A 17,603-nucleotide genomic window follows, 5' to 3' on the forward strand; every position below is an offset into this window, starting at 1 on the left:
CCATTTATCTTAGGGCCCACAATGAACCCTCTCAAAATCCAACCCCCCCCCCAAAAAAAACATTCTTGGTTGTCTTACTAGCACCTTCCACTAAAATCCCTTTGTCCTCTGAGCCTTTGTACATCCCCTGCCCCTGTACCACAAATGCATAGACCCAATTTCTGTACCCACAGCTCTGCTGTTGAATCCCACTAATATTCCCCAATTCACTCTCCTTTGTGATACCTCCGAGAAGCTGTTCAGTCGAGTTCAGTGCTTTATATGCTTGCCCACCTAGCTGAGCCTTGATCTTCTTGCCCAAATTGTCTCCAATGTCTGCAAAGACAGAATGGCACCAGAACAAGGCAATCAACAGAAATACTTCCCACTGTTTTGTAACCTCTCAACCCCCAGTGCCAGGTTTTTGGGTGTTGGGACTTAAAGCCAATCCACCTGATCCCCATGAAAGATGTAGGGATAATGGACAATACCATGCTCTCAGCTCATGCCAACATCTTGCAATATAGTAGGAGCAGGACTCAGCAGTGACTTCTTGGATGAGGCAAGCAGTAATGGTATAGAAAATCCATGGAGGACCACTGAATATCTGGTGTATCTATACAGCTGGTCAAGAGCTGCGGTAATGATCTGTAAGTGCCTCTAAATTAGGAGTCTCCAAGCATTTTGGGTCACTGGGCACATCTGGAATTTTCAAACTGTGTGTCATGGGCACTCTCACAAAATAGCTGTCATGGCGGTGCAGTTTATCCATTCATAAAATGGCTGCCATGATGGGCATGGCCGGTCACAAAACACTGATTTCCCAGTAGGCAAACTGGTGGGACTACAACAAAGGTAACTTGCCCAAGAATCTAATTAAAATGTAGAGATGTGTTCTGAGCTGCAACGCATAAAAGCCACTCTCACTAATCCAAATAAAGATGGCACTGGAAGGCAGTGTCAGGAGCACCCTAGCAGCCTCTTTCAGTAGATTCCAATAGCCAGCTCAAGACACAGACAAAAGGATTCTTTTCAAGGCTTTAATCCTTTTACAACTTAATGACTCTTTCAGATGCTAATCACCAGTGACTAAGCAAGGAACAGCAGAGTAGTCTATGCCCTGAGTAGGCAGTTGGTCCCCGTTTGAAGGAGAGTCACTTGAAGACCCTGAACTTATGGGCTAGGGAGAGATCCTCCCTCTTTCCCTTGTGTCCACGGGATGCAACCATTGCTTGCGCGCCAAACGGGCGCTACGCCTCCTTTCCACGCCCTCCATTGCTCGTCGCTCCCTGCGTCTGCGTTGAGCGTCTAGCAAGCCCCGTTCCCGCACTTTCTCACTGCTAGGATCACTATCTATCTTAGGAATGCCAGCAGGAGGAATCTCTGCCAGCTGCTGTGCCTGTGAGGGATGAGCTGGCTCCTCTCCCACGGATTGCTGATCCTCCTCAGAATCAGAACTGCTCTGGGGTTCTATCGGCTCAGTTTTCAACCTGACAGGCAGCCCTTCACTTTGCAACGTGCCAGCCTCCCAGTTTAAAAACATGGTTTACTTTTTTTAATTAAAACAAACTTAATAAGAACCTGGTGGGCACCATGTTGGAGACCCTTGCTCTAAATGCTCTGAGCATGGTCTGAGGCATCCATTTCAACCTGATTCTTTAAGGTCACATGATGATATAGTCCTCCAATGAGATTGTACAATGTCGCCTGGTTTCCAACTGTCACCTAGAAGCCACCTTTTGACCTCTCTCACTTGAGATCTAGACACCCACCCACCCTGGTTTGTGGCCAGTGGCATAGACTCACCTAGCAGGCTGTTGTTGGCTTCATTAAGTGGCACTGAGATGGAGTCAATGAGGATGTCCATCTCCTGCAGAGAACCAAGAAAGTGGTGAAATACAATCCTAAATTCAGAGGAGGGTATAGCAAACAGGATCAAGATCATGAATATAATTATGGTCATGGATATACAATTGTAAGGCAGGGGCAACAACCTTTTTCAGCCTGGGGCTGGAATTCCAATTTGGGAAGGATCTCAGGGGCTACATTCCAGCAGTGGGCAAGGCTAAGGGCATGGAGCAGGGTCAAGCTTGTTAATTATTTTGCAAGCATGCATGTAGGATGGGACAGGAGAAGCATGCATGTAGGATGGGACAGGAGAAAGGAAGCAGGGACAGAGGTATCATATATCATATACTCTATGTACCTGAGGGATAGAGTTCAGGTAGACACGCAGGTTGTCCATCGTATTGTTCAAAGTACTGAAGCCTCTATCTACAGACTGAGTTACACGCTGGTTGCTGATGAATGCACAGATAACCCCAGCCCTGCAGTGGAGGAAAGAAAAAGAATGGAACAAAGACTCAGAGGTGGGAGAGCAGCTTTTTGTACTGATAGCAACTAGTAGGATGACATAGACAAAAACAGCAGCAGACAGCCAACAGGCTTGTTATTTATAAAAGGTTGTATCCAATGGTGTCCATCCACCAGCAGAATGGTCACCACTGGCAGAATGGATTGTTTTCCTGCCCCCGCCGCCCCTCCCCCACTGCAGCCCCCTGTGCACCCCCAAATCTGCTCCACAGGGTTGGTTGACCCTTTTGAATATATTTGCAGATCCAGGGTTGGTGGGGGGCATGTGGGAGGGAGGAAGAGGAAGTCCTATTGTGTAAGTAGAAGTCTGCTTGCATGAGGTTGAACGGAGCCCAAAGTGCCTTTTTGGTGTGCTAGTTATTATTTGGGAGGGAATGGAGGTACAGTGGAGTGAAAGGTGAGTAGGGTTTGGAGCAAGCAGTCTGTGCCAGCTGGCCCTTCTGAACACAGCTGTGTTGTTCTTGGATTCTTGGCTTTGTATTTGTGTGGGATCCATTTCTAACTACATGCTCTCAAGCACCTCCTCTGTGTTTGCAACATACTGTGGAGTGGATGGTCTACCCTTCTTCATAGTCAGGGTTACACGAGATTGCCTTTCAATTCTCCCAACTTCATAATATTATATATCTTGGTGATCCTGCCTGCATTTAAAAGAAGTCAGCATTTCATAGATAACCTAACTCATTCAGGTCTGCAGGATCTTCTGTGGGAATAGACAGTACAGGGGGAAATGATGTAGAAAGGACCCTGACAGGACCATGGCAATTACTCGTTGCAGCGGTGAAGTGGACCAGAACAAAATGCTTCCTGCTTTCCACAGAACATTCGAGCAGCTCTACAGAGGCCCCCTTTCACACTTTATGCACCATACGTGTCTCTCAAAGTTTTCTGAGAGAAATTAGTGACCAACAAATCAGAGTTGGGACCTCTACTTAATTTCTAGGAGAAGGCTTGCTGGAGCTCAAGTCTGGCTGGAAATACTGCCATCTCACCTGGAAGCCCTTCTCTCTGGTCCCCAGTGTGTGGGAGATCTCTGTAGTAATTCAGCAAGGACATAAATGCACCCTTCATTTGCTCAGAGGCACATTCATGTTTTAGGGTTGTGCTTAGCATTGAAAATGGGGGCCCAGGCTGAGCACTGGCATAAATTTAGCCCTGCCTAAGTCATTCTGACTGCTCATTGGAAGGACAGATACTGAAGCTGAAGCTCAAATATTTTGGCCACCTAATGCGAAGAGAAAACTCACTGGAAAAGACCCTGATGCTGGGAAAGACTGAAGGCAAAAGGAGAAGGGGACGGCAGAGGATGAGATGGCTAGACAGCATCACCGATGCAATGAATATGAACTTGAGCACACTCCGGGAGAGAGCGGAGGACAGGAAGGCCTGGCGTGCTATGGTCCATGGGGTCATGAACAGTAGGACACGACTTAATGACTGAACAACAACAACAAAAGTAATTTCAGGCTGCTAGACATCTCCAGGGGCAGCTCTCTGCCCACCACTAGTTCAGAAACTTGCTCTCTGTTGCTTGAACTCCCGTCTCAGCTCTTTGTTCCACACAATGGAATCTGCTGTCGTACAGTGGCAGTTTCCTGTAGGGCCTCCCTGCTGGGACCGGCCCATCCTCCCCCAGCTCCAGGAAACCATTCCCCATACACAACACATGAATGACTGCGGCCAGATTTAAAACTAATGCCAAGCAGGCAAGAAGAACTTTCCCAGCATCTAATTTAAACTAGGCCTTCAAGCACTATGCATACAATATTAGCACGTGAAGGCAGTGACCATCGAGCACGCTAACAGTGCACGTGCAGGGGAGGCAATCTGATTTAAACAAGACAGTGCAGTGATGCATGTGTAGGTACTTCTTGATTTAAAAGGAGTTAAATGGCTGCAAAGGAAGTGGAAAGTTTGCAATCAACTCCCTGCTGAAACAGGCCACAGAAAGGAAAGGAAAAAAAACATCCACCTGCCCCGCCCCCCTCTGATATTCTGCATAGTACAAAACTATATGTGGTGTAGGGGAGCCAGTGGAGTGCAGTGGTTTCAGTGCTGGACTGGAGAGACCCAGGTTCAAGTTCTCACTCAACCATGAAGCTCACTGGGTGACTTTGGGCCAATTCTGACTCTCAGCCTAACCTCCCCCATAGGGTTATTGTACAAATAAAATGGAGAGAAGGAAGGTCACGTATGCTGCCTTGGAGTCCTTGGAGGAACAGGCAGGATATAAATGTAACAAATAAATACAATAAATAAAAACTCACAGAAGGATGATAGTGACTGCTAGCAGAGATGCAAATAATGCCTTCCTCTTGCAGTCCATGTTCTTGGTCTGCTTCTGGTACATGAAACCCCCACAATGTCCACAGCAGCGACAGCAGCAGAAAAACAAGCCCACCAGTGGCACAAGGACGATGAACAGAAGCCCAATGACAACACAAACTAGGTAGCCTGTCTCGTATGTGAGCCCCTAGAGATGAGGGTGGTGCAGAGAGAGAGAGAGAGAGAGGACACAACGGTTAGCTGTCATGACAACTCCATTGGTTCTGCTTCAAAAATGATATGGATTTACTTGAATATTTTCCTGAATACCCACTGGAGATCAGGTTTGTTATTTTAGAGTCTTACTTGGTAATCTAGGTAATCTGGCAAGGGCCAGCGATGCCCTTAGCACATGCCAAGGCTTAGAGGCCTCAACGCTTGCATTCATGAGATAGATCAGGCTGCCCCCCATCAAGTCACCATCATGTGTGTGTGATTTCTCAGGACCAGAAAGCCTGAGCATATAACACCAATTTTGGTGCACTTTCATTGGCTGCTTGTACATTTCCAAGCCCAATTCAAAGGGCTGCTTTTGACCTACAAAGCTTTATATGGCTCAGGACCACAATACCTGACAGAGTATATAATACCTGGTATGAACCTAGCCATACACTATGATCAATATCTGAGGCCTTTTGCCAAATGCCCCCTCTGAGGGAGGTTTGGCAACAGGGAAAGGGCCTTCTTGGTTGTGGCCCCCTGATTGTGGAATTCTCTCCCCAGTGTGGTCCACCTGGTGCCATTGTCTTCTTTTTGCCACCAGCTTAAGACTTTCCTCTAAGACTTTCCAGGCATTTGGCAGCATATGATGTGGCTTCTTAATGTAGTTGTTTCACCAGCTCTTAGCATTTGAAATTGTTTTTAACTGTTTTAAATTGTTTTAAATCTTTGTATGTTTTAACCCCTGCTGCAAGATGCCTTGAGTCTTTTTTAGAGAAAGGCATCAAATAAATTTGATGAATGTATGAATTAGAACACCTTGCACAGAGGCCTCAAAAGCTCCCATCCATGTATGGTACATCTAGAGTCATGTATCACCACAGCAGCTGTAATTCCTGTGAATGATGTGACCCTGGGTTCCTGCACCTCAGACTCTGCTGCCACCAGCATAGAATAGATTGGGCCCTCCCTACTTCCCCGTCAGTCCTCCAGAATAAAGTCATCACCATGAGGTAGCACCTAGATCCCAGACTCAGATCTCAGACTCAGACAGATGCTCATCAGAGAGTGCTCCCAGATTTTACAGTGGGTTAGCCTAATCTGATCCCAAAAATTGCCTCCAGTTCTCCCCCCCCCAGAATTCTAGCATTTTAACTTACAGCTGGAAGTTCACTATCCTGAAAGCAGATGCCATCATGCATCTCTACGTCTATTAAAATTCCTTAGCTAACGATGAGCAAATTAAAATGTATTTATATCAGTACTATTTATCTGTTTACTAAACAAATTACCACCTTTTACTTCTGGGTGAGGAGTCACCTTCTCCGCAGAGTGCTGGCGTTTACTTTACTAATATTTCCTCTTCCAGAAGCCCTTTCTCCTGCATCCCTGTCTAAGTCCATTGAGTCTCCTATTGCCACCCACTAGCCTCTTGAGTTCCATGACCAACTGCTGGAAGACTCACTTCTTTATACACTTCTGGCTCACTGATGTGAACTTCGCGCTTGATCAGGCGAGTCAGGAGATCTGGAGAGAAGCACAGACAGGTTAGTAATGGGTGGGAGAAGAAAGAAGGCACCACCAACTAATCATTTGGACATTTGTACTTAACCCAAAACGTACATCTCTTTGGAAATTCTTGCCCCAGGGCCTAGCTTACCAGGATGAGACCCTTATTTCTGCAGCTGCCTTTCTCCAAAGCTAGCCTGCTATAACTCATATGAATGGCTGTCAGTATACACATGAAATGTCTCCCTTTATTTTGCTAGAAGGTTCAGGGTAAGGACACTGGATTTGATCCTAACATCAATAAACACCACACTGCCAGAAAGGACATTTTGCAGCTCAGGACAAGCAATGCCCCACTTTGCCACTAAGGGGTGCCATGCTGCATGCTGAAGCCCCTGAGCTTCAACGGATTTAAGGAAGAGGCACTATGCCACAGAGAATGCAAAAACCTGATAATCTAACAGGAACAACACTGAACAGTGCAGTACATCCCCTCATGGTGACTAGGTGTAAGTATAAGAACCTCAGGTGGAAGTTTTACATGCATCAAGTCTATGCTAGAAGATGAGATGTTTGGCATCAGCAGTCTGAAGCGGGAGGCTGTGTTGCTTACTACACCATCCTAATGTAATCTGAACAAACTTTGGTCACAGAACTATTGTCAGTGAGTGCCAGGACTCAACGAGTGTATTTGAAGTTGTCCAGATTTCTTCTCTGAGTAGCAACAACCAGCTCGTTGTTCAGATAAAGAGCTTCTACAGGTTTGGGGGCATAACTGCTAGGCAGGCTGGAGGCTCAGCCTCTTTCATTCTCCTGTATCTTCTGGAGGGCATTCCAAGACATTTGGGTTAGCCCCTCCCACTGGGTGACATCATTCATTTATGACTCCTGTATTTCACTTTTCAAACAAAAATGGTTCCCAAGGCAGTGTAAGAGCAGGATCATGCGGGGATGCAGAGGCAGGATGTGTCTTAAGAGGAAACAAAAGCAAAAACTCTTGGAGCAAATGGGAGAGCCGTTCATGCAAATAGAGTGAACCTTGTCTGGAACTATGTAAATAACTGTGAGGGGAGCTGTGGCTTGCAACCTGGAGAACCACTTCCCATCATCCTTCCACCCATCTGACAAGTACCAATCTTCAACTGGTAAATGTCAAGATGAGAGATTTCTTGATGGAGAGTGGTGGCAGTGGAAGGAGCAGCAGCATTGATTTCCTTGCTGTGCATAATTTTGAAAAAGGGAAGTTTCATGCCATGAGTTCCTGTTTTCTATATCTTCTGGAGGGCATTCCAAGACCTTTGGGTTAGCCTCTCCCACTGGACGACAGGCAGGATCCAATTTTTAAAAATCCTCTCCAGGTGGAGAAGCTACCCAACCTTCCCAGACAGCGGCCCTGCCTCGTGACAGGACAGCAGGGTCTTTGTGGAGCTATAGGAGCTCAGCAGTAGTTTCTAAGTGTTTTTGACAGTATTTTTCTCCTTTTCCTTTTTCTTCCAGCTTAGCAGCCAGGGATGGGGTCAGTGTTCACCAGAGGCTGTTTTAGCCGCATTGTTTCATTGTGAGGGAGGACCACTGTCAGGGTGGAAACTGAGCCCATAGAACCCCACAGCAGTTCTGATTCTGAGGAGGAACAGCAATCCGTGGAAGGAGCCCGCTCATCCCTCACAGGCACAGCAGCTGGCAGAGATTCCTCCTGCTGGCATTCCTGAGATAGTGACCCTGGCAGTGAGAGAGTGCGGGAGGGGGGCTTGCTAGACGCTCGACGCAGACGCAGGGAGCAACGAGTGATGGAGGGCGTGGAAAGGAGGCGTAGCACCCGTTTGGCGTGCAAGCAACGGTTGCATCCCGTGGACACAAGGGAAAGAGGGAGGAACTCTCCCTAGCCCATAAGTTCAGGGTCTGCAAGTGATTCTCCTTCAAACGGGGACCATCTGCCTAACCCAGAGCATAGGCTACTCTGCTGTTCATTGCTTAGTCACTGGTGATTAGCATCTGAAAGAGTCATTAAGTTGTAAAAGGATTAAAGCCTTGAAAAGAATCCTTTTGTCTGTGTCTTGAGCTGGCTATTGGAGTAGACTGAAAGAGGCTGCTAGGGCACTCCTGACAACCACCTATACCAGCTATTGGAGGTTTACCTCAGAACATCTCTCAGGGAAGGCCGCCCTAATTAGATAGGTGGGCCTCATACGTGCGGGTAGAAGCACCTCACATGCTGAATGGATCCAAAGCTCTTGCTAACTGGGAGGAAGCTGGACTGTCAAGTCAACTTTGCTGCTCTTATTTGCCTCAGAGCCCGAAGGCCTGAAGCACACAGCCCTGCCCATCCCTGACTGAAGGGAGCGTGGCTCTCAGCTCTATTTTCTTTTTTGCTACACAAAGCATTTGGACTTTTGTCATCTGGCCCCTTGCTCTCCCTAACCAGTAAGAGGTCTGGTTCCAGGTAGGCATACAGTGTAAGGTGTGGAGGACACCAGACCATCGCCCACACACACTTTCTCTAACTGAGAAGAGTGGGGCTGTCACGTGTTGATTTTTTCACCTTCGATGGTGCGAGGGTCCACCAGTCAAGTAGCTCCCCATCCCTCCCAAAAAGAGACTGGGGAAGCAAGTTTCATTTGGCTGTACATCCCCCCCAAACTCATTCTAACCTTCCCCTAACTGGGGCTCAGGAGGGCTGACGAGTTCAAAGCTTAGGCTGGAAGCTTCAATGTGAGAGAAGGAGCAGGCAGTGCCATCAAAGAGAGATGACTCTTCCCTGTGTTCTCCTCAGCGGCCTGTGGATTCGGTGGATGAAATGGCAGGGGTGAGTCATTCCCTGAATCCCACCTACCTGGCCCAGAGAGCACCTGACCTTACTGAGGATCTGGCCCACCCCAACCTTTTGGCATGCGTTAGGTAACTGGTTTCAAAAGAGGTTAGATCCACCATCCCACAGCCAGGAGAAGGGGAGAGAACCTGCTGCTCCTGTCCTCTTCAAGAGCCCATAAATCCCATAAGGGGAAGAGAAAGAAGCGTAGTCACTCTTGAAGGAGCAGATCTATGCGTAGGAAAGGAAGGCAGTAGCACAGATCTCCCTCTCCATCTTCCTCATCATGCATTTCCTCTGGGTGGTATGCCTCCCCCAGACACTCTCTGAGGAGGAAAGGCCAATGAAAAAGAGACAAACATTCCTCCTAACCCATCTCATTCCCCTTGCTTCTGCCTTCCAGGGTGAAGAGAAGGCATGAGAGGGGTCTCTCACACAGAACAGGCCTTCCCCTCCCTCTTGCCAGAATGCTCAGAGGTTTCGGTAAATTCTGAAGGGAGGGAGGAGGGTGAACTTTTGGAAGAGGATTTAGAGATGGATGCCTCAGCACAACAGAGGCTTTTTCCTCTTGAGCTTTTTCCCACCTTACTTACCAAGGCCATTTGTATTTTGAAGGTGGGAGACATGGGTGACAAGGCTGCCCCCTCTGAGGTTCCTCCTCCAAAAGGGGCCAAGGGCTGATCCTCCAGGGTCTTCCCAAGCCTTTCACAATACCTTTTCATGACTTTATGGACAAAGTTCAGAGGGATGAATGGGCCAATTCAGCCAGGAACAAAGCTTCCCTTCAGGTGGCTAACAAGCTTTGTTCTTTGCCGGAGGTGGTTATGGACTCTCTCAGAGTACTGACAGTGGATGTTCTGGTGGTGGCTCTGGCCTCCACTGCTATCATCCCTACTGAGGAGGAGGGCACCCCTACAGATCCCTGCGATGAGTGGGTGAGAGGCTGCTTTGCAAAGGGGTTTTGAGGGTTCACCTGCAGTTACCAATTCTATCTTTGCCCAGGCAGTATACCTGTGAGCAGAGGACCTTGCAGAGATGGAAGAAGCATCCTAACCCATCAAGGATGGACTTAACAAAATTGTCTTGTCCACAGCCCTTCTAGCACACTCCTCTTTGGATGCAATTCAATTGGGATCCAGGGCTATAGCATCTAATGTGGTCACCTGGAGAAACATTTGGCTGAGGATGTGTGAGGTTGATCCCAGGACCCAAGCTGGGCTGGCACTGCCTTTTCTGGCAGCAAGTTGTTTGGTGAGCCACTAGACAAGGTGTTGGTGGAAACCAAGGATAAAACTAAGGCCTTACCCACTTCCAAGAAGGATGAGAGAAGGGCTAGATCCCACCATCCTTTTCATTTTGCTGAGTTTCATAGTAAAGGCAGGCCCTTGGGTGGATCCAGATCCACATGGTTTCGTCCCAGGGCTGCAGGTAGAGGGGCATGACATTGCCTGTTGGGCAGCACACCCTTGTCAAGTTTCTCAAAGGGTTCCACAAAGTCCCCCTCATCCTGATGCCGATGTCCAAACTCAGAAATTGGGGGCCGTCTCCTCAACTATGTTCTGATTTGGGCATCAACCACTTCAGACGCATGGATCAGCGAGACGGTGTCCTTGGGCTGTGCTCTAGAGTTCGCTTGCCACCAAAAGGACAACATTTGGACCTCTCCAAGGTCCAGAAATCCCTCCATACACCAGGCAATGCTGGGGGAGATTTCTCATCTCTTGGAGATGGAGGCAATAGAACTGGTTCTGTGTGGCCAGAGGTCCTACGGGGTCTATTCTATTCTTTTCTTGATTTCCAAATGGAATTGGAAATTAAGAGCTGTCCTAGATCTGAAATGGCTCAACAAGTTCCTATCACACAGACACTTCAAGATGGTGACCTTCAAGTCCACATCGGCAGCCATCATGCAACAGGACTTTCTGGCATCTCTGGACTTGATGGAGGCATACCTGTATGTGCCTATCCATCCCTGTCATGGCATGTTTTTACATTTTGCATACTGGAGCAATCACTTTCAGTACAAGGCACTGCTCTTTGGTTTAACATCAGACCCCAGGATCTTTACCAAATTACTGGAGGATGCAGTAGCTCACCTCAGGTTGAGGGTCATCTGTACCCTTATTTAAACATACTTATCAGGTCCCCTTTCCTTCAGAAGGGACTAGAGGATGTCAAGACGACAATGGACTGCTTCTAAGGCCATGGCTTCGCACTAAATCTAGAAAAGAGCTCTCTAATTCCATTGCAGTCTCTGGAGCACCTGGGATTCTCCTAGACACAATTCAATTCCAAATGTTTCTTATGGTGGGATGTCAGTGGAACATTTGTATGGCAATTTAGCAGGCGGATCTGAGGTTCTTGGCCCATCTGATGGGACTCCTGGTTTCCTGTCAGGACCTGGTGGCATGGGAGCTGCTGGGATTACTTCTTCCCCTTCAGGAAGTAATAGCATACAAGTTGAGACAGTCTCTCTCCCTTGAAACCTCCACATGTCATGGACTTCATGACTGGCTCACCAAACAGTCTCCAGGGAAGTCAGTCTGGCTGTCCCTGTCAAGTTGGTGATCACCACAGACATGGGGCTGTTGGACTGGGAGACTCACCTCGTGGATCAGATGAACCAAGCTCTATGTTCAGCCCAAGAATCACAGTTCAGTATCAACTTCTTGGAGCTAAGAGCAATCAAGTTGACACTTCATCACTTTCACAATCAGATCAGGGGCAACCACATATTCCGCAAACAAATAGTGTGTCAGCCAAGGCATATATAAACAAACAGGGGTACAAAATCTGGATTCTTAAACAAAGAAGCAGTAGAGATCCTCTACTGGGAGGAAGAGCACCCCCTTTCCCTGTTGGTGGTTCATCTGGCCAGGTCAGACAGCAACATTGGCGACTGGCCCAGCAGACAGACAGGAGAGGACACAGAGTGGAGGCTTCATCCTCAGGTGTTCAAGCAGCTGGCATCACTTTTCAGGCAGCCAAGGATGGATCTTTTTGCTATGCCAGAGAATGCTCAAGTGGATCAGTTAACGTCCAGACATCCGCATCCACTGTCAGTGGATGTCAACACCCTCTCCTGCCCTTAGCCAGGGGGTCTTTTGTATGCCCCCCCCCATGATTCCGTTCATCCTGCAGGTTCTTCAACAGGTCTGTCTACTGGCAGCAGGGGTAATTCTGGTTGTGCCACACTGGCCGAGAAGGTCGTGGTTCCCGGAGGTAGTGAACATGTCAATTCAGGATTGTTGCTCACTTCCTCCCAGCAAGGACCTTCTCTCCCAAGGTCCCATTGTCCATCCCTGACTGGAGATGTTCCAGCTGACTGTTTGGAGGCTGAGTGGCAGTGGCTCAATAGTTTAGGGTATTCAGAAGCGGTATTGAACACCCTTCTCACTTATCATAGCTTGGCAATAGAATTTATGACAATACTTGGAAGCTCTTCCTCGTCTGGTGTAGGGTGACGGGTAGGATTCCCAAAGCAGATGATACAGCCACTGTTTTGGAATTCCTTCAGGCTGTTCTGCTGAAGGGCCTTAGCACCAGTGCGCTGAAATGCCAGGTGGCTGCCCTAAACACCATGTTGAACTGTAGGGGGAAGTGACCTTTTGCCAGTCATCCTCACATTCAGAGGTTCCTATGACGAGCTGCCCTTATCAACCCTCCTACAGTGCATAGGGTCCCCACATGGAACCTGAATTGGGTCCTAAAAGCTCTCATAGCCTCTCCCTTTGAGCCACTAGCCTCCTATTCTCTTAAAATATTGACTTTAAAATGGTTTTTCTTGTGGCAATCACTTCTACTAGATGAGCTTTGGAATTGGGGCACTGTCTTCAAACCCCAACTCTGTATTTTTAATCAGGACAATGCGGTACTAAGAATGGATCCCACCTTTCTCCCCAAGGTCAACACAGTTTTTCATTGGCAGTGGCAGGTGTTTCTGCCTTTTGTTTGTCCCAAGCCTGTTCATCCCCAGGAACAGGCTTGACACAAATTAGACATGCATAGAGCCCTTCACTTTTACCTGGATAGGATGGTGTCTATCCTGAAAACTGAGGCCTTGTTTGTATCGCACCAGAGCTGTTCTGTGGGAAGGAAGGTTTCCCCATCTACCATTTCAAGATAGCTTGGCTTACCAGTCTTGGCTTACCAGTTGCTGGGAAGCTCCCCTCCTCTGGGATTACAGCACAATCCCTTAGGGGGGTGGCCACTACAGCAGCATTTAGAAGTAATGCCTATACGGACGAAATATACAGAGCAGCCACTTGAGTTTCTCTGCATACCTTCACCAGCACTATAAGACTGACGTCATCTTCTACCAGACAGGTCTTGCAGAGGGCTCATGTGCAGTGAATTTAAACCTCAATTCCTCCCAGGGGATAGTACGGCTTTGGCACATCCCAAAGGTCTTGGGATGCCCTCCAGAAGATACAGAAACCAGGAACTCATGGAAAGAAACTTCCCTTTTTCAAAATTATGCACAGCAAGGAAATTGATGCTGCCGCCGCCGCTACCACCACTCTCCATCAAGAGGTCTCTCATCTTGAAATTTACCAACTGAAGGTTGGTATTCGTCGGATGGGTGGACGGATAGGAAGTGGTTCTGCAGGTTGCAACCCACAGCTCCCCTCACAGCTGTTTACCTAGTTCCAGACAAGGTTCGTCCTATTTGCATGAACGGCTCTCGTGTTTGCTCAAAAGTTTCTGCTTTTGCTTCCTCTTAACACACATCCTGCCTCTGCCTGCCTGCATGATCCTGGTCTTGCTAACACTGCCTTGGGAACCAACTTTGGTTGAAAGGTGAGGTACAGCTGTATTAAATGAATGATGTAGTGGTATCCTCCTGTGCTTATAACTAGCTTGTAAATTGCCAGTTCCTTATTCACCTGTGTTGAGTAAAGAACGCGTCCAAGCAAACAAGTAGGGAATTTTTGTATATTGAAAGAGAGTTGGTTCCTAAAAAAAAAAAGGCTGCTGATGTGCCATGAATGACTTGAACTGATATGCTCCTGAGAACTAAGGACCCTCTGCTGGAATGCAGACATTAGTGTGCAGTGGGGATCACCTCACTCAGTGCTGCAATTCAGGGGGGAAGTTGTTTTTGGCCAACAGACTCTGCAGCACAGAGACATTATGGAACTGTCCCAAAAGATGAAGATACTGAATTGGCATGATATTCCACACCTCAGCTATCCCACTAAGCAAAGCCAAGACACCACACTGGTGCTGGCACAGCCACCCTACTAAAGGTGAAAAGGAGGGGAAGCACCAGTAAAGGAACAAGAACAGAGAACTGTGAAGTTCTCTCTTCCTGTTACAGCCCCTCTACTGCCAGCAGGGTATAGCAAATCCACATGGCCGTGATTCCACTGCCAACACAAAATGCAGCTCTCCTGGCCTGAAACTCATCCTCAGGTTCTGAGTGTTTGTTTCTAGAAAAGCATGTTCCTAGTCCACAATAAGGCAGAGCAAAGCCTGAAAAATGTACAGACAGTCTCAGCTGATATCTGATGCCATTGGGCTCGAACTGAGAGCCCTGCAGATCAGGCATGGATTCCCTGCTTCCTACACCACCAGGGCTGCTTACAGAAAGGGACTGGAGGCAAGTTGGGACACTTGCTGAACAACCCCAAATCCTCTGCACCTGGAGAATCAGGTGACACCGGTGATACCAGAGGGCAAAGCCTGGGTCATTGTGATGTAAAGCTTCTAGTTCTGCTGTACTCCCTCAGACTGGGCAACTGGAGGGAGGGGGACCAAGGTTATTTGTCTGTACTGACAGAATACTGGTCTACTTGCTTACCTGCCCACTTGCAGATAGTTCCATACCTCAGGCAAGTGCCTAACGTACGGTGGCCATATGTCCTCTTTTACAGAGAACAGTCCTCCATTTGAAGGGCTGTCCAGTCCAAGTCTGGTTTAAAGATAAAGAACTATCAGAAGGAAGAGAAAAGGCCTTGAACTTGCCCATCAACAGCACCTGGGCAGCAGACTGAGCAAGGCACACACAGGTCACCGGGTCACAGCTTTCCACAATATGGTGAGATGGACTGTACTTCTATTTAAATTATAACAGTTAAACTGAAGAGGATTTTAAGGAGACCAAGAAGTATGTTCAAAAGCTTTGAAAAGCACAGCAGCATAGAAAGACAAGCAGTGGTTCATTTCATACACAATATTTGTATTACTATAATACGATGTTATTGAGGCTCAGGTCTGGCTGAGGGCATACTCTCTTATTGGAAGATGTAGCCTCAGAGACATTAGGGCTCCCCTAACTTCAAAAATAACTTAAATTATAATAATTTACTGTCCAGAATGCACAATGGTGACTCCCCTCACATGTTGGGAAACTGAGCATAAAAGTCTATCAGTAAAATATACTTTAGATCCATAATTTTAATAAGGAATGAAAGAAATAACTATGCTGGGAAGCTTACAGAGAGGATTAAAAAAAAAACAATTTCCCCACAGCTTCATTGTTTCCAGACATTTTACATCTCTAGTCTTTCTATAAAAGTGTTCTTATTATATAATTTTTATAAATCATTTTGAGGGAAGTGAAGGCTGGGTAACAATATATAAACACTTCGTGTTAAATCCTAAAATAAAATATTTTATAATCCAAAGCTGTTCAATTTTTCCAGTTTTCAGAAAAAAACAAAACAAAAACAGTCCTCAGGGGAAAAAGGGGGGGGGGATGTTTTTCCAAATTTTTCCAGTTTTCTGGGCCTTCACAACTCTGGAAGGGACATAAGCCCCCTTCCTTTTCTGCACTTAACCTCTGGATGTTCTGCAGACTTTTCTTGGTTTTTAGCTGTTAGGCTAGGGTGCCACTTGTGAATCACCCAAAAAACAGGGGCATGAATCACCCCCTCCCAAAAAGAGGACAAAATACACAGCGTCACATAAAATTTGCATATGTATAGATGCAACATAGGACATTATTATAATGTTTGGTACATGTAATGTAAAAGTATAGTTTATTCTGACAAACATTTTGTGAGCAAACCATGTTATACATTAAAAAAAAATTAGGGACAAAAAGGCTGCTTTATGTTCCTAAAGCAGCTCTCCCCAACCTGGTGCCCTCCAGATGTTTTGGACTACAATGCTTAGCATTCCCAACTATTGGCCATGGTGCCTGAGGCTGATGGGAGTTGAAGTCCAAAATATCTGGAGGCACCAGGTTGGGGAAGGCTGTCATAAAGCAACCAAGTGACTTTAGATCTATAAATGGTGCTAAAAATAATTGCTTAATTTCCCATTTCCCTCCAAATTTCCATTTTGAAAAAATGGGGGGGGGGGGAACCAGATTTTTTTCCATGGCCTCAAAATTTCTGGAAATTTTACCTCTCTAGTCTCTTCACATTGCTCCAGGCAATATGAACTAAATATGAGTCAATAGAGTGACATTACAGGACAGGGGAAATTCCTGTGTGAACAAAGTATGTGGGAGATTAACAGTACCATTCTATTCAGCAATAACAAGATCTCAACTGAAATATGGAGACCAGTTCCGGTGACTATATTTTAAGGATTTGAGTAAACTGGAGGGGATTTTAAGGACAGCAAGTAGTATGTTCAAAACAACAGCATAGAAAGGCAGGCAGTAGTTCATTTCATACAGAATATTTGTATTAATATAAGAAGAAGTCATTGAGGCTCAGGTCTGGGGGAGGGCATATTCTCTGATTGGAAGATGTAGTCTCAGAGACATGAGGCTCTCCTAACTTCAAAGATGAAGGACTGCAGGCAAGTGTGACAATATTACCATGATTAAATAATCAGAAATGCAAAAAGATAGCCATTTGTAGCACCCATCCTAGGGAAACTGGAGCCACAAAAACAAAGAAAAGGCATTGTAAAAGATCATGAAAAGCCAAAATATGAATACCCTAACTCATAATATTTGAATGCTCAGAGTGGGCAACAGCTCCATGCAGCTTGAAGACATGGCTCTAAACTAAGCTTTGAAAAACGTTATAATGCTGAAAAGAGACACTGATAGTCCTTGCTGACCACACCTTGTCTGTCTGTCCCAAAGCCTTTCCACTCCAACGTCACTTTTATCTCCCCTTTCTCATCTCTCTAAGTTCCATTTTCTTCCTCCTCCCCCTCTAACACACTTTCCTGCTCTCTAGCTCAGATTGTGGCTGCACGGAAATTTTACAAAGTTAATGATTAACTGAAGCTGGAGCAGCCCTCTTGCAGCAACCAGAAATATTGGTACCCAAGCCTTCTATGAAGACTGCAGCTCCTCCCAAAGTGAATAAATGTACTGCAAACCAATCTTCAGATCTGCCTCTGGTCCCCACGAGGACGTATTAAATCTCGTTGCCCTCCCAAGGATTGGAATAGAATCCCAAATCCACTCCAGAACTCTTACAGAGAACCCTGGAATACTAAATATTCCTGTCAAATGAGGTCTATCCTCTCTGTAGTTTCTCCA

At 46.7% G+C, this 17,603-nt stretch overlaps 1 protein-coding gene across 23 annotated transcripts in view; it reads right to left on the minus strand.

The window, feature by feature from the left end:
• LOC146351110 (prominin-1-A-like) overlaps positions 1–17,603 on the minus strand; it is a 48,226-nt gene that overhangs the window by 20,788 nt on the left and 9,835 nt on the right. For all 23 annotated transcript variants that reach the window (XR_014789519.1, XM_084846547.1, XM_084846543.1 and 20 more), the window contains exons 3-7: positions 6,302–6,363; positions 4,620–4,825; positions 2,186–2,306; positions 1,786–1,849; positions 226–315 (exon numbers count right to left, since the gene is read on the minus strand). Coding sequence is in view for 22 of the 23 variants with exons in the window: in XM_084846547.1 (XP_084702673.1) it covers positions 226–315; positions 1,786–1,849; positions 2,186–2,306; positions 4,620–4,825; positions 6,302–6,363 (543 nt within the window). In the remaining variant the exon portion in view is untranslated. The remainder of the gene's footprint in view (positions 1–225; positions 316–1,785; positions 1,850–2,185; positions 2,307–4,619; positions 4,826–6,301; positions 6,364–17,603) is intronic.

The sequence above is a fragment of the Heloderma suspectum genome, chromosome 3 (genome assembly GCF_057233095.1).
Source record: "Heloderma suspectum isolate Gila_16-S chromosome 3, 16-S_ref, whole genome shotgun sequence".
In the NCBI taxonomy this organism is placed as follows: Eukaryota; Metazoa; Chordata; class Lepidosauria; order Squamata; family Helodermatidae; genus Heloderma; species Heloderma suspectum.